We start from the raw sequence: 24,109 nt of genomic DNA, 5'->3' as shown, positions 1-24,109 counted from the left end.
CTACATGCCCTGCAACGGTTGGGCTGTACAGCTGCAGGCACTGGTCTCAGTTAGGCGGAAGATGCCAGAAGCCATTAAGCCCTTCAGTGAAGGGTTAGCTGAGATCACACATGCAGGAGCAGAGAGGAGCTGAAACATGGAGACAGGGAGTGTGTGGCAGGTCATGGTTGCTTGTGCCCTCTGCTTCCCAGAAAGTGGCTACAGGAGCATCTTTTCTGTCACCCTTTATCGCATGACCTTGAAGAGGCTACCATAGGCACAGCATGTATCTTATGCGTGGCTGGCAGTGACACCCTCCCTGTGCATGCCGCTCAGCTGCTCTGGGCACACACACCACGTCTGAAGAATAGTGCGGGACATTATCCAATGTCACTGGATTTACTGCACCTTCACCGCACATGTGGGTGCGACACCAAAGACTTCCATCCATTACAAGGACCCTGAGGCATCACAGTGTCTTGAGGAAAAATGGCTTCCCCTGCAGTTGGTGATAAATTAATACAATCATGTGCTAAAAGTGAGTAGCAAGAAGGGCAGGAAAATGCAGTAATTTGTCTCATGGGTTTTTTTAAAATGTTTTCTCATTACTGGGCAGAATGGCAAAACCACATTAAATATTAATTTATCTGCAAGTGTCATTTCTAGTGCTTTAGAAGTACCAGCACAGCATGAACATATATACAGCTCTATTTATATCAGCTGGTTTTCACTGATTTTCAGCAGTCTTTGGAATTATAAATACCTGAGTTTAAAAAAAAAAGTTATATCCCCACATGCGCACAAAATATGTATTGGGTAGATCTGATACATTCGATAAGTTATAAATATTTCAGGGACAAAGTACATATAAGTGCCCTGTGCAAACACTGTTCAGTTGCATAATGTGTCCATAATTCCTGCAAATTGGAATGAGATGGATGAAGACCTGAATTTGTGCCCTTGGATATCACAAGTTGTTCATTAGTGGACTTACTAAGGTACAAAGCCCAAATCTGGTGTGAGGTCAGATTTGATCTGTAAGACATGTTTCTCATTTGTTTTCCAAAAAATTCTGACAGCGCAGATGATTGAATTCCGAGAGTTAAAATAAGAAGCAGGTTTTTATGTATTTTTTATGAGCTGATGAGAAGTCATTTCTGGCAAGGATGGTGATTTATATGGAGAAAAAAGGAGAACCGAGTCACATACGGTGAAATCAACCTATTGGTTTAAAGGCAGAAATGTATTAAAAAAATTGAAAGGCACAGCCCTGTAATAGTGTCATTGGAAGGGATTGTTTCTCCAGAAGACAATTTTCCTGTAGTTTCTCAACCACCACTGGGTACTGCTGCGCCAGTTCTTTTAAACTATGGTAACTTTTGTCCAGTGCGGTGAGTTTCATATCTGAGCAGCTTTCTGGTTTTGAGTAACTGCTCGTGTGTATTAAATGGTCCCGCTAGCTTTCCATTTTGGTGGTTTTTCTGCTTTAATTTAGAAAAAATAGTGTCCTGGATTCTCGATGGTAGTAGTCTAGCAAAACCTTGTTAAAATTAAGCTATGTTAGTTGTTATTAGATAAGACTTGATTGATTGTCCCTTAAATTATATATAGATTTTTGAAGTTAGCTTAAATAATATTATGATTGATACTTCCTGGAAATGAGAGAATCTAGGTCTTCTCCCAGTGCAAGTATCAGTGTGTTGTTTGAAAAACAACTAGGAAAATTAACTGTTCCAGATCTAAATGAGGAGTTAACTTGCCCTGTGCTATCTTTGTATGTCTAGTACATGTTTAATATTATGATGCACATTTTTTATCTACATGATCACAGTAAGCTCTAACCCATGGCATTAAAAGGTTTACTTTGTGTCGTATTATGCAATCTGTACACGTCAGAGGTGTTAGAAAAGAGATTGTATTAAAAAGTTGGGGCTTGTTTTTAACACTGGTATTAAGGCTATGACTTTTCTAAATCCCTTTATCTGTTCAAAGCAAAGAAAAATATATATTACATGCATAGATAAAAATCACATTTAAAATATCATTAAAAGTGCATTCCACATCTTACTTTCATTTAAAAAAAGCAAAAAAAGTCCTTGAATTACCTTCTTTTTAAAGTGTTTTATGCTTAGGTGCAAGTATTGTGCATTCCACTGGAGAGGTGAATCACTGTTCTCCTGGAATAAAGTTTCTCTTTCTGGTAGGAGTGGGTTTCGTGCAATAACCTGCTTGTTGTCCAGGTGTTAATATTTCCCATTTTGGATATCAGACTAGGGTTATTTTCATGGCAAAACTCTGTATGTGATGAGAGGAAGAGTCTGTTTTGTGAGAGGTGGTTCTAGCTACTACATCGGAGTCTCAGATGGTACGTCTGGCTGGCTGTATGGCTGAACGCCTCCAGAACTTGCACGGTGAGAAGCCAGAAGTTGTTGAGCAGTTAGAGACAACGTGTCACACTTGGGCCTTTCAGGGGATGGACAGCTCATGGCCTTGCATGATTTAGCTTTCCACATTAGTGTTTCATGGTGGTGTTTTTTCCTCTCATGAGAAGAGAGAGAAAGCAAAGAGCCGAGCAGGATGTGAAAAAGGAAATTCTCTTCATATGCAAGTTCTAGATTTTCCTCTTAAGATACGTTGACATTCACTGGGCTTCTGTTCCCACCCAAAAAAATAAATGCAGTGAAAAATGTTTTTGTTATGTCAGCTAGCTAAAACACTGTGATTTCTGCCAATGCTATAGCTCCTCTGTAAGGAGCGTTGAGTAGGAAATTTGGTTTATGAAGAATCACATAGTATGCTAAAATTGAGAATGGCTGCTTGCGGGCAGCCTTCACACACGCAGACATAGATGTTACAGCTTCCACTGAGGCAATTGTCAAGTATTTTACTGTTCCTTGCTGACAATCTGATTTGTACTTTCCAACAGTGGGATGGCGTAGGACCTCTCCCAGACTGTGCAGAACCACCCAAAGGAATCCAGATGCTGTGGCACCCTTCAATAGTCAAACCCTACCTCACACTTCTTTCTGAGTGCTCAAATCCAGACACGCTGGAGGGGGCAGCAGGGGCACTGCAGAACTTGGCTGCTGGGAGTTGGAAGGTAGGAATATTAACCTGGTATGTATTTCTTTCTCAATTCGGAAAACCCCCTACAGATGACAGCAAGTTGGTGATATAAATGTATCTGAATGCTCCTGGTAGTGGAATAACCCTCCGTTTTCACAGAACTATCTGTAGTCAAATTCAAGATAGTATTTCAAGTCCTCTGAATTGATACAGGTAGTTGTATCATAGGACGAGTCGGCATACAGCAGTGAAAATCACATTGGTCGAGTCAAGTATGAAAAATTGCCACTGAAAACCAGTATCCAAATGAGGAGAAGCAGCATCTTCATGAATCTGGGGTGACAGAGCCATGAAAAATGAGCCAAAAATATCACCAGTGACAATCAAATGAAACCATATTGTTTTGTCATTGCAGAAACTGGTTGACATTCTGTCTCTTAAGAGAAACCAGGCAAGAGCAGAGCAAGATATAAATGATGTGACACTAACACAAGTGATCTTACCATCTACTTTTTTAAAAAATAAGACATTATTAAAATGCGTCGACAATATGATTAAATATGTACAATGAGCAAGGAAATGCTCGATCAAGGCGCTCTATTCCAGCTCATCCTACTTTTCAATTATAATCAAAAGATCCATTTTTCTCTCTCGTATTATTTGTAGTGAATTAAGAAAAAATTTAAAAACTCATTTATTAGATTTTGAAAATATTTCTGAACTTAGAACAAATCAATAAAATTCAAGATAACAGTTGAGCCTGGCTTACTTTTCAGGGCAATTCCTTCATCGCTTTCCTGATGGTAAAGTGGTTTGAGTGGATGAAAGTACTAACTATCTAGTCCTATTATATAAAGATAATGCCTTGATTTTAAGTTAACTCTCAGTGGGAATTTTTCATATTCACTATGAAAACATGCATGTATGGGGAAATGCAGTTATCAAAGTTAGGTCTCAGAAGGTATCCTGTTTGGTTTTTAAGCATTTGGGCATTCGTATGTGATATGTAAATACCAATTTAATGAGGCATTCATTTTGAAATGTTAGCCCTGAGGCTAAGTTACTTTTTTTTCCCCTAAAGTTTTATTGGAAGTTGAGTTGGCACATTTAGTAGATCTTCAGAGGCATGTGATTTTTTTTTTGAGCACCACCAAACTCATAAAATGCCTTTGACTATTGCATTCGTTGGCATATGAAATGAGTAACAAAAGTACCTGTCCAGTGATTTCTGTCCTAGGAAGTGCTACATAGACACTGTGGTTGAAAACCATTATACTTTTATTATTCTCATATTGTAGACCACATCAGATTGTGTAATCCTGGCACAGAAACAGGATAAATGTGGTTTTTTTCATCTGGGAATGGGTGTAGCCCTGGTCCAAATGAGAAAGCAATGCATGCACCTTTGCCAGGACTAACAGGAGTGCTAAAATCCAAGCGGTGCCCCTTCTCCCATTTCTAATAAATCTGTAGCTGTCATCCTTTAGTTGGCAGAAGTGTATGGTGGTGAGAGGAAGGAAGGCTTCGCAGAGCTCTTTGGCGAGTGCTGGGTTAGAAAAACTGATTTGAACTTTAATATTATCCGTGCTGATACCATGGGAAAAGCTCAGTTGTTCTCGTGTTGCTCTATTTTTCTAAAGATTTACCAATTCCATTACAAGTGATGTGCAGACACAGAATGAATATCCTTAATTTCATGTCATGCTAGCCATTTTTGTGAGGGGAATAATCCTCTTTGGGGATTACGTAAGCATTGATGTTTCCACCTTTTGACCTCTCTCTTCCACTGCTGCAGTCTTCTGGATATAAAATGGCTGAAATGAAAGATAGAAAACTCTTAAAGAAGAAGCTATTCCTAAGGAAGATTTTCGTTTTTGTAGTTCCTCCAAGAAATTGTAATTGTATAAAGAATGGGAAAAGATTTTTTTTTTTTACTTGAAATCTTTCAAGAACAACTTTATGATGCACTGAAAGAGAGAAAAAGAGCAAACTGCATTAAAATAAATAATGTTGCTATTAATATTCATAGCAATAGCAGTTGTGGGGTTTTTTTCCAATTAGCATTATTTTAATGCCAGAAGAATCCCAGAATATATGAGGCAGCCAGTGTACCTGGCAAGCTCACACACTTCTGAAGATATGGTCTCTTCTGGAAAAAATACAGTGCAGTTGATACACTTGCATAATTCTTTCCTAGCTGTTTCACCCTTTTGCTTCCTCTGCTATAAAGCTGTCTAATCCTTTTTGGTGACCAAGAGGTAACACTTTTTAACACAGGCAGTGCTTAACCAATGCCATTATGAAGGGAAAGTGAACAGATAAAAGGAAGCCTGAATTTTTTAAAAATAAAAAATAGTGTAGGGGATTTAGATAAATGTCTGCCACTAGAATTAACAGATGATATGTGTCTAAATCCCCTAGACTGCTTTCGAAAATTTCAAACACAAAAAGAAAGCAGCAGTACTATAGCTTTAAGGATTAATAGCTGAGAGAGGCGGAAGGTTTTCATTATTTCAGGGAATATAGTTTCTCATTGATACATACACATAAAATCAACACATGCACATAATAAATATTAATCTGTAGGACATTTTTAGCATTGTTTCAGTTGCAGGCATTCCTTCTAAAGCCAAATACTAACAAAAAAGAGAGAAGTGTGGCATACATATATTTGCATATAATTTTTCTATGTCAAGACAAAACACTTTGGACCAAAGCCTTGCCATATATTGCCCATCTGCAAAGTAAACTTTTTTTTTTACAATGACTAATACAATATTTGGTCTGTGCAATTATTATTAGAACCAAGACAGTCTATAACGAATCAAAAAAGGAGCATATTGGTGACAAACACATTAACGGGTCCAAATGAAAGTTTACCAATAAAACAGGATACTGATCTGAGGTATGAGGAAAGATATTTTCAATGCGAAAATTTAACCTGGTATAGGTCACGTTTGCGTATCTTGACTTTGATCTATATTCTGGTTCTAAAGAAGAGATTGACAGCTTATATACAAAGCGGAACTCATTTTGGAAGAGGCTGTTTCAGGTGAATATGGAAGTTCGTTCATCTCGCTCTTCTGCACCAAGATGTCATTACATAGGGAGGACACTGGTACTGGAATCTGAAGGAAGCAAACTCATTCCTTTCATGGAAAAATACATGCGTATCCTCACAGATCTCTCTTTTTTGTTCGTACACTTATCTGATGCATCTGTGCATAATATGAATGGCCCTTCTGGAATAATATATATGGAGACGTCCAAATATGTATGCTTTTGGGGGGGATTTGACAAATAAAAGTTTTCCACATCGCTGCCAGGATATGTTTAAGGGGTGGCTACTGCTTTGCACAGTGGCCTGTGATACTAGCAGCTGGTCATTGCATGTCCCCCTCCTGATGGGGTTGATGGCCACTAGCAGTACGCACTTCAAGTACACACGCAACCTGACAGCCCACGGGTCAGGTTGTCAGCGCTGTACGTGCACATGCCTAGTCCCTTCTGCAGAACTCAGCTGCTCCCTGGGGCTGGATGGGTTTCTCTTTGAGAGGACTCATTGCTTCCCAAAGTATTTTCTCCTATCAAATCATAACCAGGGGAACTTCACTGTATCCTAAACTTTCTACAGGCAGAAGGAGCAACACATAAAAAGGATGGCCATTGATTTTGGTTTTGCTTTCTTTCACTGCCACGCCGAGATATACTTTTTCCCAAAAGGGGACTTTTTCTAATTATAGTTAATATGAACTTGTATTTTAAAGTTGCTTAGTAATATGAAATAAAAATCTAGGCAAATACACTCCTCATCAAGCCCAGCTAGAGTTTTCGCTGAGCAAATAAGGCTTGAGACGTGCCTTTGGAAGCAGTGGAGACTCTTTACTTCCCATTAGGTATCTGCTTTCATTGGGAGCTCTCTTAGTTTTCTTCGCCACTTAATTTGGGTTTTGCCAAGTTTGTGCAAAAATGCACAAATAAAACTAGGAGGCCTGCTGACTCACTCAGCTGTATTCTGAAGACACTCGCCTGCTTATTAAGAAATTTCTCTCGCTATAACACTTCAAACCTGAAGTCCTTTCCGCGACCTCATATCATTATTTATTTTAGTACCTTGGATTAAAAAAATTATGAGGTATAAAATTACAAGACTCATCCTGTAAAAGGAAATCACCATAGATCTTTTTATATGTAGTCTGGCATCAGTATTTTTCCTTAGATGGTGGGAATAAAAGTGGTAAGTTCTTTTTAGTTTTCACCTTGGTCAGTAGGCTATTAATACATTACATCTACTGAGCATTTAAAAAGTTATATGCAAAATGTCCTAGAGTTAACGATGTCAAGAATCCAAGGTTATGTCCCTTCTGAACAAAATTTCCCTCTCAGGAAGAAAGGAGATATTGGGATATCTGTATATTACTATGTCTGTCTGTCTGTATCTGACAGCTAAATTTAGGCTGATGTCAGTTTACCTGCCAGAGACATTTCTGCAATACCTATTGCTGTGAACTCATAGAATCACAGAAGGGCTGAGGTCGGAAGGGACCTCTGGAGGTCATCTGGTCCAACCACCTGCTCAAGCAGGACTACCTAGAGGCAGTTGCCCGGGACCATGTCCAGAGGGTTTTTTGAATGTCTCCAAGGATGGAGACTCCACAACCTCTCTGGGAAAGCTGTGCCAGTGCTCAGTCACCCTCACAGTGAAAAAGCATTTCCTGATGTTTTGCAAACCTCCTGTGTTTCAGTTTGTTCCCACTGCCTCTGGTCCTACAATATTATCTTTTCTATTACATGCAGTTAAAAACACAGTGTTGTCACCACAAGTAGGATTTCCTTAGTTTTGTCAAACCCTTAAAAATAATTTCTTCATTCATATGATCCTGTTTTGTTTTAAAATACTATCATAACTTATACAGGTAATACGTATCTTTTAAAAACAGGAAACAAGATCTGCTATGTTTCTATTGGCAACATAATGGCTTACATTAGAACAGGTAGCACACCTGCTCTGGGCCTTGGTTAGTCCCTTCTGTGTGCCCAGTCTTCTGTCCAAGTTACTTTTCAGGCTTTACAAACTTCCCTCGTCTGCTTTAATGACAGGATGATCAGCTTCATTTTCCTGAGTGTCTGTTAGTTCCTTGGGCTCCTTAACATCAGGGACAAATGCTGCTCTGTTTAAGTCTTGCAATCGCGTGAGGCCACAGCATTCCTTGGCTAGCTTTTTCTGCCTCCTTTCCTTTCACTTCCATGTTTGATCATACTCGGCAGGGAATGATAAGGCTCTTTGGTTAGACAACTGAATGTCCCTGCCTTTGATCCCCAACAGGTACAGTACCCATGTGAATGGGGTTTATGGGTCATTGGCCTGATCTCTTGAGATAGCTAGATGTGATCTCGGTCTTTGTTCCTTAGGCAAGCAACTGCTTTTATTTTCTTCATTCCATCCTAGAGAAATCTGACTCTCATGGGAGCAAGAGCTCCATTAAGTAAATTATTAGATAAGGAAACTGAAAACATAAAAGGGACTGATTCAGTCACAAGGTCAGTGCAGCTACTTCAAAGACTAGTATGAAAAGAGTTTCAAGCTCCGTACCATCCAGACACTTGCAGATAATGAGTAATTATTGTCTAAAGCAGCAGACATCTAGGTTATCAATCTTCCTCATATCAGGCAAGGACATATTGTGGGTTCCTTGCCAGACTTTTCTGATGACTCTAGTTATTTACATATTAACTCTTTGGAGTTTCATCGGGCTGTTCCAGGAGAAAGTTTGTTGGATTACACTGATGAGAAGGCTTACATTCATTTTCTCCAGGATATTAATACTATGAATCCTTATGTGATAGGATGGAGAAGACCGCTTATAACACATCACATAATCAGCAAAGGCAAACTTTTTAAATAACCAGTGCTTTATTCTGTCAGGCATTCTTAACCTGGGTGGAATCCCCCCCGTAGATGAGGCAGCATCAATTAATACATGGAAGCGTACTGGCTCTGTAGGAAGGAAGACAAGATTCAAGGGACAGGACAGGACAATAGTCAAGAAGCAAGACCTGCTGCTGCAATCAGCCCTATCACAGACATCATGTCTGTCATGGTGAATTCATGCTCAAAGTAATCCTTTACTATACTCAGTTTGCTTCCCATGAGATGTGTCACTTTTGTCTCAAAGCCGTTCTTTTTTAATGGTATTAGGTACAGTGCTTGGAAAAGTCATTGTAATGGCTCTCAGATTATTTTGAATCCACAGTACATACTTATACTGCATAACCAAGAATGATGAGGTGTGAGGGCAGTTCCTTCTGAACATTACCTTCCTCAAACATTTAACGTCTTCTGTTAACACCATTTTAGTTTTCTCTAATTTGTTTATTTAACTATATATCTTTACCCACCAGATTTTTTCCTTTCTCTTTAAGCTTGACTAAGGTTATGGAGCAAGAGGACAGTAACCAGTTAATACTTTTCTCTTGTCTCAACACAGAGATGTAGAGAACTTACCGATGGGATCATTTCTGAGAACAAAACACTGCAGTCAGGGAGCAGAAAGTCCCTGGGAAGTGCTCGCTCTCTTCAGAAATTGCAAAAAGATAACCAAGATTTCAGAGCCTTGCTCTCTGTCAGGTGGTGTGACTTCTCAGGGATCCCAGTAGAGTTATTTGGGTAAAGTAGATCTGTAATTTTCTAAGTGGAATGTAAAAATGTAAATATCCTCTCTTTTTTTTCCTGATGCATGTATTACATTGAGTATGATCAGACAAAGAGGAATCTTGATCTTTGATTACTCATTGATCTTTGATTATTCAACATGCAGTTCTCTTCCATGGTCTATTGTTCCATTACTGTTAGCAGAGAGCCCCTTTCTAAGCCTCTCCTAGCAAATTCTGAGTCTCTAATCTTCCTGGTTCTGTTGGTAATTTAGTTTGCTTTGTCATGCTTGCTGCCCTGATTTGGCTTTCATTTTGTAGTTTATGTCTCAGCAATTCCCTTTAATATTTGATACCTCAATAGTCTTCGGGTCACAGTGTTGAACTGTACCAATACAACGCAAATTCTAGTCAAAACTGAAGTATGCGATGGTGAAATATTCTGGAGGTACTCTGATAACACTGATGTCAATGGCAGGAAAGTGAATCCATTCAAAATATCAAGTGTATACAATTGTTGGTATTCCTTGGGGGTTTTTTGTGGGTTTATTTTGGTCAGTTTTTTTCATTTTGTGCTGGAAATTTCTTCATTTTTTAGTTTGGTCTCCTGTGGTGGTGCTTCATAGGAGAATAAAGAAAACCATATGAAACACTAAAAGGAGTTAACTGCCTAAATGCTTTTCAATTTTTCTGAAAAAATAAGTTTTATCTAGATTAATTACACTTTTGTTGAGTTTCAGCCTAATGTAATCTTAATCCCTAGAGGCATTCAGCTCTGGAAAGGGTGCTTCATAATAATAACTGTGACAAACTAAAAAATAATTTTCCAGTTTACTGTATTTTTCTACTTAATTACTATGACAAAAATGAAAAGGGAACTACTAATGAAAGTGGACATAGAGATGCACTAGGTACCTTCAAAGTGATGTATAGTAGTTATGTCCTCCGAATTCAATTATCTGTAAAGAGTATTCATGCACAGATTGTGGCTCCTGTGCTTGTCTCTGATAATTTAGCCACAATCTAATGCAACAATAATGATTTTATTTTATTTTTTGGCTCCTTGTTCCCTCCAAAGTGTTTGCTGTTCCCATAGGAGCCCTTTCTCTTTACAAACTGAACAGTTACTTGATCGTTGACACTGCCACTGATTTGTGGCATAACAGGATGATTAAGTATATTGACAGAGTGCCTCATTTACCTACTGATAGGCAACGAACCCTTTGTTTCTTTTCTTTTTTATGATTTTTCATCTCCTCTCTTTTACAATTCATTGAGCTTATTTTAGCAATTGACCTGCAACGTGGAAATGTAGGCGCGTTTCACGATGGCTTTAGGCAAACAAGAGGATCATCAGTATACGCAAGAGCGAATCAATTTTTCCATCCTCTGTGAGAATAAAAGAGCCATTTTGAGGCATCTCAATTTGAGCGTTGCTGAAATCTGCACAGCGCAGCGTAATTGCTTGCAGAGACTTGTCCTAATTGGCAGCTTAAGGAAAGAGACACAGACAGTTCTTACCACTTTCCACATGGAAAGTTCTCTGGAGACTGTAGAAACAATTAATAGACGTTTCTGTCTTTCTGCCTAAGGTGCATGACTCGAAAACGCAGATGAAATGATCTCAAATCACACATTGAGGAGTCTGTGAACTTTTCCCAAAGCGGATGGCGTTCTTTGGAAAGAGAGAACTGGGGGGGGGGGAGGAATGCGCAGGGTAGAGGAGAGGTTTCATACATACTTTTCTCTCTTTCTCCCATTGTTTTATGTATGTGTGTGCATATGTGCATCTGGAAAACATTATATCTGGATCTTTCCCCTATGAAAACTTCAGAGTGGTATATTTCACTATTGTGATCAAATTAATTGGTTCGTTACAGATGCTGAAGGCTTGCGTGTCATTTATTCAGTAAGGAGGTTTATATTTTCTCTTTTTTTCATACTAAGTTATTTCAGCGTTTCTCCCACAATGTCTTCTGCTCTGCCTAGGGTTACAAAAATCCATTTCTTAGTTTGTTTCTTTTAGGCTTTTGTTTTGGAATGGATGGTGAAAATACTACAATCCAAGAAGTCTGTTCTAAACCTGGGTTTCATAAAACAAGTGCTTGTGTTTTCCCTTGGTAGCTGACTAAAAAAATTTGAAGGAAAACTGTTTACTGAGGTTTTAATATGGAGGGTTTTATAACATAGTTAATAATCTACAAGATCATTTTAGATTCTCTCTGGTATTGAATAGACACAAATAAGGTTTTTTTAAAAAACAAACACCCCCGGTGATTCCCCATGTAATCCCTATTGGAGGCACTACATCTGTGATGTACTTCTGCGATGAACGACAGCATCTTTCAATATACTGTCTGCTAGCTTGAACTGGCCCCTCAACCAGACAGGCTCACTGCTTTCTCAAAATAGTCTCACTGCTACCATGAACTCTCACTCCAGCAGTCACCTTGTAATCACAGCAGACACAGGGGAGGCCTCCCCTGGGAGAGGTGTAGAAAATCCAGCGATGGGAGTTTTTAAGTGCAAAGAGCTATTGCTTTGGGTACTCCCAGCTGCAGGTGAGAGTGTGTTTAACTGGTGGGTAAATACATGTTTATTAAAACGGGAAACATAGATTAATTTGGTGTTTTCATAGCATCCTTTATATTTAGTAACCCATTAAAATCAAGATATAGGAAAGAAATTATTTTTCAGCAGATACTTTCAGTTAAACTCACTGATCCTTAAGATGTGTTTTAGTTTTTTATCTGATGATCATCCTATACACTGGTTCTAGAGAAGATATGCTGGTTCTAGAGAAAAGACTGGAGGGGAGAGCATAGAATAAGATCAGTCAAGAATCCTGCTACCACTTCTTCTCTCACCTAAGAGCTATTTGCTTTGCTGCAGAAAATGATGGCACATTTACATTTTAGACACATTACTGTGCTCAGTGATGCTGAGAACCCCATGTCCCATTTACCTGACTTGAAGGCTTATCGTAACCTTTATCACTTTTCGTCTACAGCAAAGTCCAGCCAGCTAGCGTTTGTTATGCATAATAAATAATAATTAATATAAAATAAAATATTAATAAAATAATATTCTTTAAATGCCGGTTTCTTTTCCTTTTTCCCAATTTCCCCTTTTAAATGTTCTTTTCTTTTCCTTTTTCCCAATTTCCCCTGAATGACTTCACTCGAATTTGCACTCCACTCTTATCTACATTTGTTTTTCTGAAATATATTCTGGCTTTTGCTGTTCAAGGCACGTGTCTATAGCATAAACAGATGCTAGCTTTTAAAGCGAGCACTTCAACTGTGGTAAGTAGAGGCCATATGCAGAGGTTAAGCATGGTCTGCTGACAGTGAGCGTGCCTATGATTTTCTAATGCTTTATTTCATGGAATTTTATTTTTACTCTTTCTGTTTATGGAGGAACGCTATTGCAAGATAACTGTTCTTTAAGGTGTGATCTAACTGTTCTTTAAGGAAGGTTTGTCCAAAGAGAACGGTCATCACAATCTGAAAATCCTAAGGCTTATCATCCTAGTTTCTGAAATATTTGAAATATTTCAAAGGCTAAGGGCTTCCAGAACTTTGTCTTCCCCTTCCAGGTATGATGGCAGGATAAGCATCCATGCCATAGCACTGAAAGGAGGGAGAAGCTCTGCTTCAGTAAATTCTGTTCAACTGTCAGTATGAGGAGCATGAATGTGAACTTTATGAAAATTCCAGAGAAGAGTTCAGGATGTGGGAAGGAATATATGCCTAGTAGACAGCTTGTTTTGAAGCGGACTGTGCGGAGAAGACCTGCACATCCTGCAGGTGTCCAAACATCTCAAATTTGGCAATACCCATAGATTTTAAAACCACAAGGTCACAGTTTTGGTCTTGTTTACATTTTTTCCAACTTCTGGAGCTAACAGTGGAATGAAAAAGAGGAGAGTATAGTTAATCTTTCATCCCTTCAGATGCTGGAAACCCTAAGTTGTGCAGCATTGGATGGACCTCCTAGTCACGGTACACTGCACAGATCCCATCCATGGAGGAGTTCACTGGCATGATAGTCTTTAGAGCTCTTAGAGGATTTTCTTAGAAGTAAACAACTGTATTAATCATTTCTACTGTCAGACAAAAAGGATGTTCATGTAAGAACATGCTGCTTCGCTTTGAGATAAAGACAGGGGCATGCCAGTAGTGTCACGGCCAGCTGCCAAGTGGGAGATGCCTACAGGCTTCTCCGATACAATCGGCTGCTGGGTTTATCCTGCAGCCACATGGTACATGCAGCACGGCACAGCACAGGCCTGCGCCTGCCTCAGGTCAACTCTTACGTGAATCTCCAACTCCCCGATGTACAATAGTCTTCTGGTTAGGACCACTACAGGTGCCAAAAACAGAAGTATAGTTGTCCTCGTTTTTCCTTCTGAACAAGTTCACAATCACAAGAGAAATTATAACAGCATTTTCCTGGTTTTAGACTGCATAGTTCTTACGGTAATAACAAAGAAATACTCATACCTCTTCAACATGTTTTGTAATATATATTTTGTAATATAAATTCTGTTGTTTTAGCAGTGAACAAGCATCATCAGATGTTGCATAGAAAATGCGGATGCAAAGCAAGTGGTCTGCAGACTCGGGCTGTGAAAATGTAACCAGGTGTGCTAGGAGTAGAGTCAATTCGTCATTTAATTTCTCTGCCACCATAAAAAATTAGTGCAGATTTCCAAATCAAGTGGTTGCCTAGCATCATAAATGCAATTATTTCCTCTCTTTTGAGTTTGCATCCACATGCTCCTGTCACCACTTACCCTGTATCTGTTATAACCTGAGATGCCTTGCTTTCTGTAGTGGATTTCTCACTTTCTCCTTCACGCTCTCCCATGTGTCTTTACAGTGGTCAGTGTATATCCGTGCTGCTGTCCGCAAAGAAAAAGGATTGCCAATCCTGGTGGAACTTCTTCGAATAGACAATGACCGGGTGGTATGTGCAGTTGCTACAGCTTTACGAAACATGGCCTTAGATGTCAGAAATAAGGAGTTAATAGGTATGTTCTTTCCAAACAATCAGTCTGTTCTGTGGGTTTGTTGTTGGGGTTTTTTTCCAGTTTGCAGCAGGATGAGCACAATGAAAACAATTATTCTCACATTTCTAGCACAATTTCTTTAATTCTTTCTCTTATGTGTCATAGTCACATTTTATGTGACAGCTTAGTGCTATATTGCAAGAAATTGTTAAAATAATTAAACATCATGCAATGTTTCATGATCTGTCATACCCTAATCTCCAGAAGAAAAGCAATGGCTTTGTTCTGCTTTAGCATTTCATTCCTAGGCTGGCAGTAGCACTTGCATCTTCCAGATCGAGGATCTAAGCAGAGCAGCCACTCCTGATCCTCACATTTTCTATTGCAAGTAATTTTGGGGTCATGAAGTGACAAATCAAAGATTTTAAGATGGTTCCAGGAATTTACTGGGCAGATTAGTAGCTCCAGCAAGAGAACTGGGAGATGCTTGACTCACAAACACATATGCAGTTAAGGAAGAGGACAATAATTTACATAAATCATTGTTGCCCCTGAATTCTGATGGTATGGTAAGCAAACATCTTGGGGTTTGGGGTTTTTTTTATTTTGTTTAGGTTTCTGGTGGGTTTTTTTAGCTGAAATTCATCCAAACACTGCGGATCGTTGAACTTTTATTTTCGTGTTCTGTCTTTGAAAAATAATCACTTCCTTGGTTTTGAACTATTTCAACAGTCATGACAAAATTATTTCTGCTTCTGTACATTAAGAGCATATTTTTTATTCATTTTTGCAAGCTTGTTATCATTACAGCATACTTCTCCTCCTCTGCTTTTAATTACAGAATTCCACAAATAGATACTTTGATCATAATTTTTTATTCTTTGTATCCAGTGCTATCTCAGGGTTAGTGCTTCATTACAGCAGTGTTCTGCAAGTCGTTAAAACAAGGCAATCACGCCCATCACTTACTGTACAAACTAGAGAGATTTCACTGACAAAATGTTGTAAAGCAAATAGAGGTAGAGGTTGGTGAATAGTGTAAACCTGGTGTGATTGCCCAGGGATTGAACTCAAGACTGATGCTTTACCTGCAAGACCAGCCTGCTTGTTCAGCTTTTGTTCGTGTTACAGTTGATAAAATTGGCATGAAATTAGATTTGTTCAATGTATTGTGTTCAGCTTTCAGGAAGCAGGATGCTGCATGTGTGTTCTTAGTGGTTTTTTGTTGTTTTCTAGGAATTTAAAGTAGAAATTACTGCTGAAGCAAGTATATCAGGGTATCTAATCTGGATTAATAACAGACCTTTATTTTTTCTCTCATGATCCACCTCCACATTCAGTCTACAGTATGTCATAGTCTCTATTATTTAACATCTTATTCCTTTATTTGTGGGACTTCCTCTACAGGGTTCACAAACCACATTCATGCTAAGTTTTCTTCTATAGTCTCTTATCCCTACTTATTGACATCACAATAAACTCTTTACAGTTGAATTTACTGAGTATAAACATGGTTTGTAATGCCATGAATTAGACTATATATGGTTACCTTTTCTGTGCTTGATTATTATTTTTTAATTGAAAGTTTTCTTTCCTTCCTAAATAGGCAAATTTCATTTAGGAAAGTAAGGCTAAACATGTGAAAATGGAGCTGTCTTAATACGATGTGCCATTCAAAATATTCGGTAAATTATGGATAATAAGCTTGCACAACCTCCATATTTTAATATTTTATGGAATTCTTGGAGAACATGTGATATAAACAAAGATTAATTTAAAAAAGGTAGAAAAAGTCTGTTGAAAATAATTACCTGCTAAATTTATATATGTAGCCAACCTGTAATGGCTATGCAGTGCTGCTCAGATTTAATTTATTTGTGGGGTGATTCTGGGGAATTGTACTTTATAACTGCAATACAAATTTGCTGCAGTTTAAAGAAGTCCAAACATGCCAATATGACAGGGAAGTTATGACTAATTCTTGAACCATTTCAGCTGTGATCTTTATATGTTTTCCTTGGCTTTCATCATTGAACTCCAAAGAAACAGTAATAATAGTCATTATTTCTCTTGTTCCTGAATATTTTTTAGCAAATAGGGCGTATCATAGAGCTGATTTTCAGAAATGCTAAACACCTGGAGTTGTCAAGGATTTCAGCTCACGTTGTAGGCAGTCCATTTTTGTGAATATTACAGTTCCATGTGTTCTAAGATGCCTTAGCTGTTGTTACGGAAAGGAGGACCCAAGAGGAGCTTCTTGAGGTTAGTCGCTCAAGCATCTTTCTGCCTAGGCAGGATCAACATCCTGGTTATCTTTCCTCCCTGCAGTTTTTGTTTGTGTATCATATTCTTGCGGTGACAAACTCTACCTCATGAACTGGAACTTCCCCCTTAAGATAACCTTTTTTAAAGGTGAATTTTCCAACTGTATATGTAGTAAAATTATATAAGTAGAATTGAGTTGTTTTTTTTAATGCATCTATAACGCTTTCTTTTCAGTGGTGCTGTGGTTCCATTCCCGGCTGACAAATTTTTACTGAAATGTGCCAGAGAATGAAATACCTCTTTCTGCTGCTGCCAAGCAGCCCATAAATCAGTGTTGAGGCATCTGGCAAATATATCAGAAAGCTTGCTAAAATCCAGACTCACCTGTACCGAGCTACAAAACAAAAAAAACACACCCTTTTTTTTAAATTAACAGAATTTTATTTCTAGACTTCATTGAATTGACCAATCTGTTTTGTTTTTCGCACAGATCTATCAAGTGTGTTGTTACAATGCTAAAGGTTGGTGCCAGGCTTCTCTTATAATTTAGCTGAGCCATCCCCATAACAGCATTTTCTTAATTTATATTGAGGTCTTCTTCCTTGGTTTCATTTCAGGCGTGTTCTGTGTCCAAAAGAGGACCCTCTTTTTTCTCCTTCTCCATCGCTTTTGCATTGTGCCATGTGTCTCTAGGCTGAGACAGCGGGCATATTCATCTTTCTCCTTCCCAAAATTAAACTGCACTCAGACCAAGACATGGTAAACCTGGCCTACTTAGTACTGGCACTAGGTAATCCAGCACCCAGTTTCCCCTCCTTGGGCATATTGCCCAGGTGCGTTCCTGGTCGCAGTCAGATCACATTCATTTTCCACTTGCCTTTCAGGACCCTCGTCTTCATGAAATAGTACCCACTCTATGTTGCTTCCCGAGAGTGCACACCATGGGAAGGGTTATCAGCCTTTTCTCTCTCCCAGCAGTGCCACAGCTGAGGGCAGTGGTGCTGTGAGTCTTGAAAAGACCCACTGCGGATAATACCTGTTTTCTTCTTCTTTGGTTTCAGCAGTCTAGGCTGCACAGCACCCCTGTGTCCTTCTGGTACCCTAGCATCTTCCTGCTTCTTTTGACGTGCTCTGTAAGCATTTTGGAAGGCTTGTTTTCCTTCCTCGAAGCAGGTTCTGTCTCTGCTAAGTTTCTCTACAGGGCCATTAGCTTCTCCCCTCGGCTCTACTAGATGCCTCTGAGTTGGCCAAAAATCACATTTTTTTACTTTTGATCATTCACTTAGATAGAAGAAAATCACTTTTGTCCCACAGGTCCTCCAAGCGCTTTATTGATGACCTCTGTGCAGTTATGTCACCCTCATGTTCCTTCCTTCTCCCTTTATCTTTCCCTCTCTCTCTTAAAAAAAAGGGGGAGGAGGGGGAAGTAGAATAACAAACCCACCCTTCTGTGTCCCTCAGCGCTATATAGGTGCCTTAATTTGAGGATATGGCATTATTCTCCCTCCCCTAGGAATGTCATTTTTAACTTGAGGATTACCTGCAGACCTGCTGCTTCTGGCAGTGCCATGGCAGGATACCAGTCAGGCCAGCACCTCGTGCCGGAGCTGTCCCACCATCTTCCCTACAGTGAGCGCACCTACAGACTTTTATTCTCTAAAGCCACACTTTGTTGGAATGATGTCAAAAAATTGCTAATTTAGAATAAGGTTTTTTTCTTTAAGAAACTTGGATCAGCTGGGCAGGGCAGAAAGGCTTAAAAATAAATCCATCTCCTGTAAACAGCATCTTTGCAGGATGAGTTGTTTCCTTGCAGTCTGCTCCAGCAACCTTCAGTGGCTTTCTGATCCAAAAACTGATCCAACTTTCTGTGGATCATCTGAGCCTGCACTGTAGACCTGTGTCCTACTTCAGACAAACTCTCTTTTCCTCCCTAGGGTCTCCCAGCCAGCACTGGTGCAGCAGCCTCCTTTCTTGCTAGTCCCTCTCCCCACTCTGCATGTGAGGCGGCTTTCCGAACCGAGATTCCCCATTCCATCTTGGGGAACGAGCCAGCTTCATCTTTCTTTTATCTGAAACACAGCCAGCAGTTTTCCTCTCTGCTGCCATCCATGACCTCTTTAACAAAAGAGAATATGAAATGTACCGTTAATTGAAAACTATGTGACCTGTTACTCTACCTCCACAGGCAGGTACAGACTGTCCCTGTCAGTGAAATTTTCAAAGGATGAATCTCTGTCCCCAAAATTTGCATTTGCATTGTTCTTGTATATGCATGGCATTTACCTTTGATTTTAAATGACAATTATTGTGGCATTTTAAAGTGCAGTAGGTGGTCTTTCAGAAGAGTTAAGCTGATTTTTCAAGCTGCCCCAGATGAGAAATTTGTCGCTATTCATGTACAGCAGAATATGTACAATATAGGATTTGCCCTCCTGAAGTACAATTTGGAACATGTATTAGTATTGCGTTTCATACTGTTTAGTGGTAAGTCCACAGGGTACAGGCTTTGGAGTGAATGCAGAGCTGGAGGTAAAATTTCTAAAATTTCAATACACGGTTTTGTGCTTCAGGTCTTTCTATCAGTTTTCTCTTACCTGGACAGTGGTTTCTAATGCTATTCTGGGACAATGTTGATTGAGAGAAGTATTGTACTAGTAATTCAAGAGCACCATTCTTTCTCTTGGCTTCTTGGCCTGTATTTTTGTGGTTAAATACAAGATATTTTTAGAGACTGGAAGTATTTTGATCACTCACCCTTGAAAAAAAAGGAGGATAATTCCGCCTAAAGGTTTTTGTTGACTTCTTGTTCTGTGTAGAAGATACGTCCTTATGTATCTCTTCCCTTAAAACGTGTAGAGCATCCATGTGTATATTCAGGGCTCTAGATTCTAGGAAGTTTGATGGGATAAATTGAAGTGTTGCAATACTTAAGACATCCTTTTTGTGGCTAATCGCTGTAAAAGCATGATTCAGATAAGTGAAGTTAGTGGTACAATTTCTGCTGCCTTCACAAGGTTTTGATTTAAGTCCTGAAACAGGGCCTGTAGCAGGGGTTATTTTCTAATAACTGTTCCTGAGTTGAGGGCTACGAAGTGTCAGTACTGAATTATTCTCAATCCACTACTCATCTGTTGGTAATGCAGTTATAGTTATAAGATATACACAAAATTCAAGGATAGCATATCAATTAAATTGTTACTGAATGCGTGTTGGAATCTGCTTAATCTTGCTAGGTGTCTAAAAGGTCATTGTCTAATATAAGATACCTGTATTAGACTCTCTTCTAGTTGACTGAGAGAGAGAGACTCCCAGAAAGTGATTTATTTTATCTAGCATGCAATAAAATGGATCTCACCCTGTATTACTGTCTCATCATTGTTGAGTGATGAAAAAATTCTAGGGAATGTGTAAATTGCCACTGAGTGTATGCCTTGCCATCTCATGAGCAATGTGGATCTATTTGGGTGCCTGAAATAACTGGTGTTTGTTTCAAAGTTTTATTGCTAAACTTGAGAAAGTTTGATTGAAGTATCTATCAGAAGTTCACAACTCTAATGAATTGTTAGACTCGCAGCATAATTCAGGTTGGAAGGAACCTCTCACGAGGTCATCTTGCCCAGCCTTGCACTCAAAACAGGGTCAGGTATGTTATTTCAAAGTGTGATATTGATTCACATTTGGGAAGATTTGCTTTCAGCTGTTAGGCTGAAAACACGTCAGAAACAAGTATTTACATTCTCACAGCAGAATGTGACTCTTCCAGAGCATAACTAACTCCACGGGGTTCTCCTATCTTAGAACATGGCCACATTTTAAGACCGTAACTTTGTTTCAGTATTAACAATAAATCCAAGTGAAAACAGTGTTCACTTTTGTAGTTACAAGAACAGCAGCCATAAGAAATTCTAAGTCCTAGTAACGTACTTCGATGGTGAATATGGGGATGCGTTGGGAGATGATTAAATCAAATATGCAGCTTTCATCCCACTTAGAGTGTCTACATGCAGTTTTCTGTCTTTTTTAAATGTGAGCACTTCTGAATTTCTCACACATACATCGGCAAGGATCTGAGAGATGCTGAATTTTTTTATTGAATTTTTAATTGACTTATAAAGTATCTTAGTCACTGAAATGTTAAATTGACATAAATTCGCAATGCACAAGATGCCAGAAAGTGTTAATCAGGAATCGTAGACATTTGTTCGGAAGGGGGTGAAGGCAGAATATATGCTGCAATTTGTTTAATTTGTGTCAGTTTTTGTTGCACATTATTTGTTGTGTTTAATAGTTGAGCTGTGCAAAACCTATATTACAATAAACAGATACCTGAATAAGAAGAGGCTGTCATCACGAAGTTGATTTAGGAAATGGAAGGTACGGTCATGCATTAGTAGCTGGTGCTCCTTACTCTATATCAATGAAGAGAAAGATCATAGAATCATTAAGGTTGGAAAAGACCTCTAAGATCATCGAGTCCAGCCGTCAACCCAACACCACCGTGCCCACTAAACCATGTCCCTAAGTGCCTCATCTACACGTCTTTTAAATACTTCCAGGGATGGGGACTCCACCACTTCCCTGGGCAGCCTGGTCCAATGTTTCACCACTCTTTCAGTAAAGAAATTTTTCCCCACGTCCAATCTAAACCTCCCCTGGCGCAACGTGAGGCCATTTCCTGTTGTCCTGTCACTAGTTACTTGGGAGAAGAGACCGACACCCACCTCGCTACAACCTCCTTTCAGGTAGTTGTAGAGCGCGATGAGGTCTCCCCTCAGCCTCCTCTTCTCCAGGCTAAACAAGCCCAGTTCCCTCAGCTGCTCCTCATAAGACTTGTTCTCCAGACCCCTCACCAGCCTCGTTGCCCTTCTCTGGACACGCTCCAGCACCTCAACGTCCTTCTTGTAGTGAGGGGCCCAAAACTGAACACAGTATTCGAGGTGCGGCCTCACCAGTGCCGAGTACAGGGGCACGATCACTTCCCTACTCCTGCTGGCCACACTATTTCTGATACAGGCCAGGATGCCATTGGCCTTCTTGGCCGCCTGGGCACACTGCCGGCTCATGTTCAGCCGGCTGTCGACCAGCACCCCCAGGTCCTTGGTGGATGTTGGTTAAGGTGGTAAAATGCATAATTAAGCTTTGATGTTTTATAACATCTGTATGGCAAAGTCCAGACTCCCTGGTTTCTAGTGTTGTATACATAAGTTAGCTGAGAATTTAAACTGATAAAAGTTTAAATGTTAAATATTTTTTCCATTACAGTGTAAAAGCCTTGTGTCAAGGAGAATTTGACTTTTTGTGTGCCTTCAGCCACTTGTGCATTGCCTTTTGTTCCAGTTTATCTCAAATATATTTCTGACAAGCAGACCTGGTAGTTATAGAGGTTAGGAAAGGTTTCCTTCCTCAGTCATTTCTTATTAAATAACATTCTCAAGTGAAGGGATTTAGGGGGAAAAACAGGGTTGGTAAAACTGAATTCTCATTTTTAGTATCAAAGTCAAGATCAAGCATTTTCAAGACTAGATTAAGTCTCTTGCATCTGAACTTCCCTGTTGCCTAAGTATGGCTGTCTGGATTTGGCGGGATTTTTCTCTACTGTGAACCATCTAAAAAGACTGTCGGGTAGGCTTCTGCAGTGGACAGTAGAGAGATAAATGGCACCTCTAGGTGTTCATCCCACTTACCTCTATCACCGAAAGTCTTGGGTATTGTGGTGGAATGGGTCCTGTGTGAGAACCTAGAGAAGTAGCCAGAGACTCGATAGCTGACTTCTGGGTGACTGAAGATAAGCAAGTAGTATCCCATCAGAAGTTGTTCTGATAATGCAGAATAAGTACTGTCCTGCTGCCCTTCAATTAGCTCGGTAGATTTTGCAATGGCAATTAGTGAAAAAGCACTACAATTTCTCATTGTCACTCAAAACAACAGAAATAACTGTATACAGGCTCAGATCTAGGATAATGAATACCGCTTTCACAGATCTGTTTTTCATTGTAATGCCAAGTCAAAGAATCACACGACATTTCATCTCCATAAAATAAGATCAAGATGCCTCACAATACTAACCACAACCCAGCCCCAGGTCAGCTGTTCCTTGTAGTAGAGTAACATGTGGGGAAATGCCTGGAAAATGCCTGCGTTTCTATTTCAAATGCCAGAGTCTCAAGAGAATCATCTTCAGTATTGCACCATGACAGCTTATCTAGATGATAGCGGTAATTTTAAATTATTCCATATAATATTTTAAGGTTTATAAACCTTAAAGCCTTTATTATAGGTTTTATAAGTTTGTATTCACATTCAGTATTACTTAAGATTAAATTCTGAGTGCAGGTCATAAAAGTTGCAAAATCTTGTGGAGGTGGCCCAGGAAAGCCTAGATTCAGTGTGGCTGCCAAAAACACCACCACCAAAAAACAAGCAGCCAACGGATGTGCCTTTTCACTTCACTGATGTGCATTTCACACATAAGAAAGTGCCCCAACCTGCACCTTACATTTTGTTTGAGATAAACAATTTCTATTTGGTTCTGTTCTTCTGCACAAGGTAGAAAGCAATTAAACTGTAACTGTATCCACTTTTCTCACTCAGAAGATTGACATTTCAAACAATACAATATTAATTTTCATCTCTGTGTCTCAGTATGTTCATGCTGAGAAGTGCTACTTATCTTTTGAAAATTCAGAGTTCTTATCTAAAAAGTGCATACAATTCAGTCGCATATTCCATAAAACATACAAAGGTAGAAATGCAAATGTCACAAACTGCCAAAGTAATTTTAAAAGTACTTTTAAATCCATGAGGAATTATCCTAAATCTGCAAAGCGGTTTTGAAAATCCAAGTTTTGTGACAGCCTTACATTAACAGCTAAGTGTATCAAAACAGATGTTTCCAGCCTGTTCTGTATCAGCTTCAATTCATGGAACAGAGAGCTAGTTTTATTTTATGTAAGATGCAAAATAACCTTTTCTCCTGAAGTCCTTATCGACTTAAGCGATTTTGAAATGATAGAAATTACATATATGGCATTTTTTACTAAAAGCACTTTTCTTTGAAGAAACTAGAACTCCTATCCTATTCATGACACATGTCTATGAAAGAGAGTAGAACGTGGCAGGTGAATTAGCATT

At 39.2% G+C, this 24,109-nt stretch overlaps 1 protein-coding gene across 1 annotated transcript in view; it reads left to right on the top strand.

The window, feature by feature from the left end:
* Nucleotides 1-24,109, top strand: part of CTNND2 (catenin delta 2) — a 287,386-nt gene that overhangs the window by 188,718 nt on the left and 74,559 nt on the right. Inside the window, exons 8-9 of the mRNA XM_009276983.2 lie at nt 2,906-3,079; nt 14,581-14,731. Of these exons, the coding sequence (XP_009275258.1) occupies nt 2,906-3,079; nt 14,581-14,731 (325 nt within the window). The remainder of the gene's footprint in view (nt 1-2,905; nt 3,080-14,580; nt 14,732-24,109) is intronic.

Source organism: Aptenodytes forsteri, unplaced genomic scaffold (genome assembly GCF_000699145.1).
Source record: "Aptenodytes forsteri isolate BGI_AS27 unplaced genomic scaffold, ASM69914v1 Scaffold322, whole genome shotgun sequence".
Lineage (NCBI taxonomy): Eukaryota > Metazoa > Chordata > Aves > Sphenisciformes > Spheniscidae > Aptenodytes > Aptenodytes forsteri.
The sequence above is the reverse complement of the archived record's forward strand: the minus strand, read 5'-3'. Positions and strand labels throughout refer to the sequence as shown.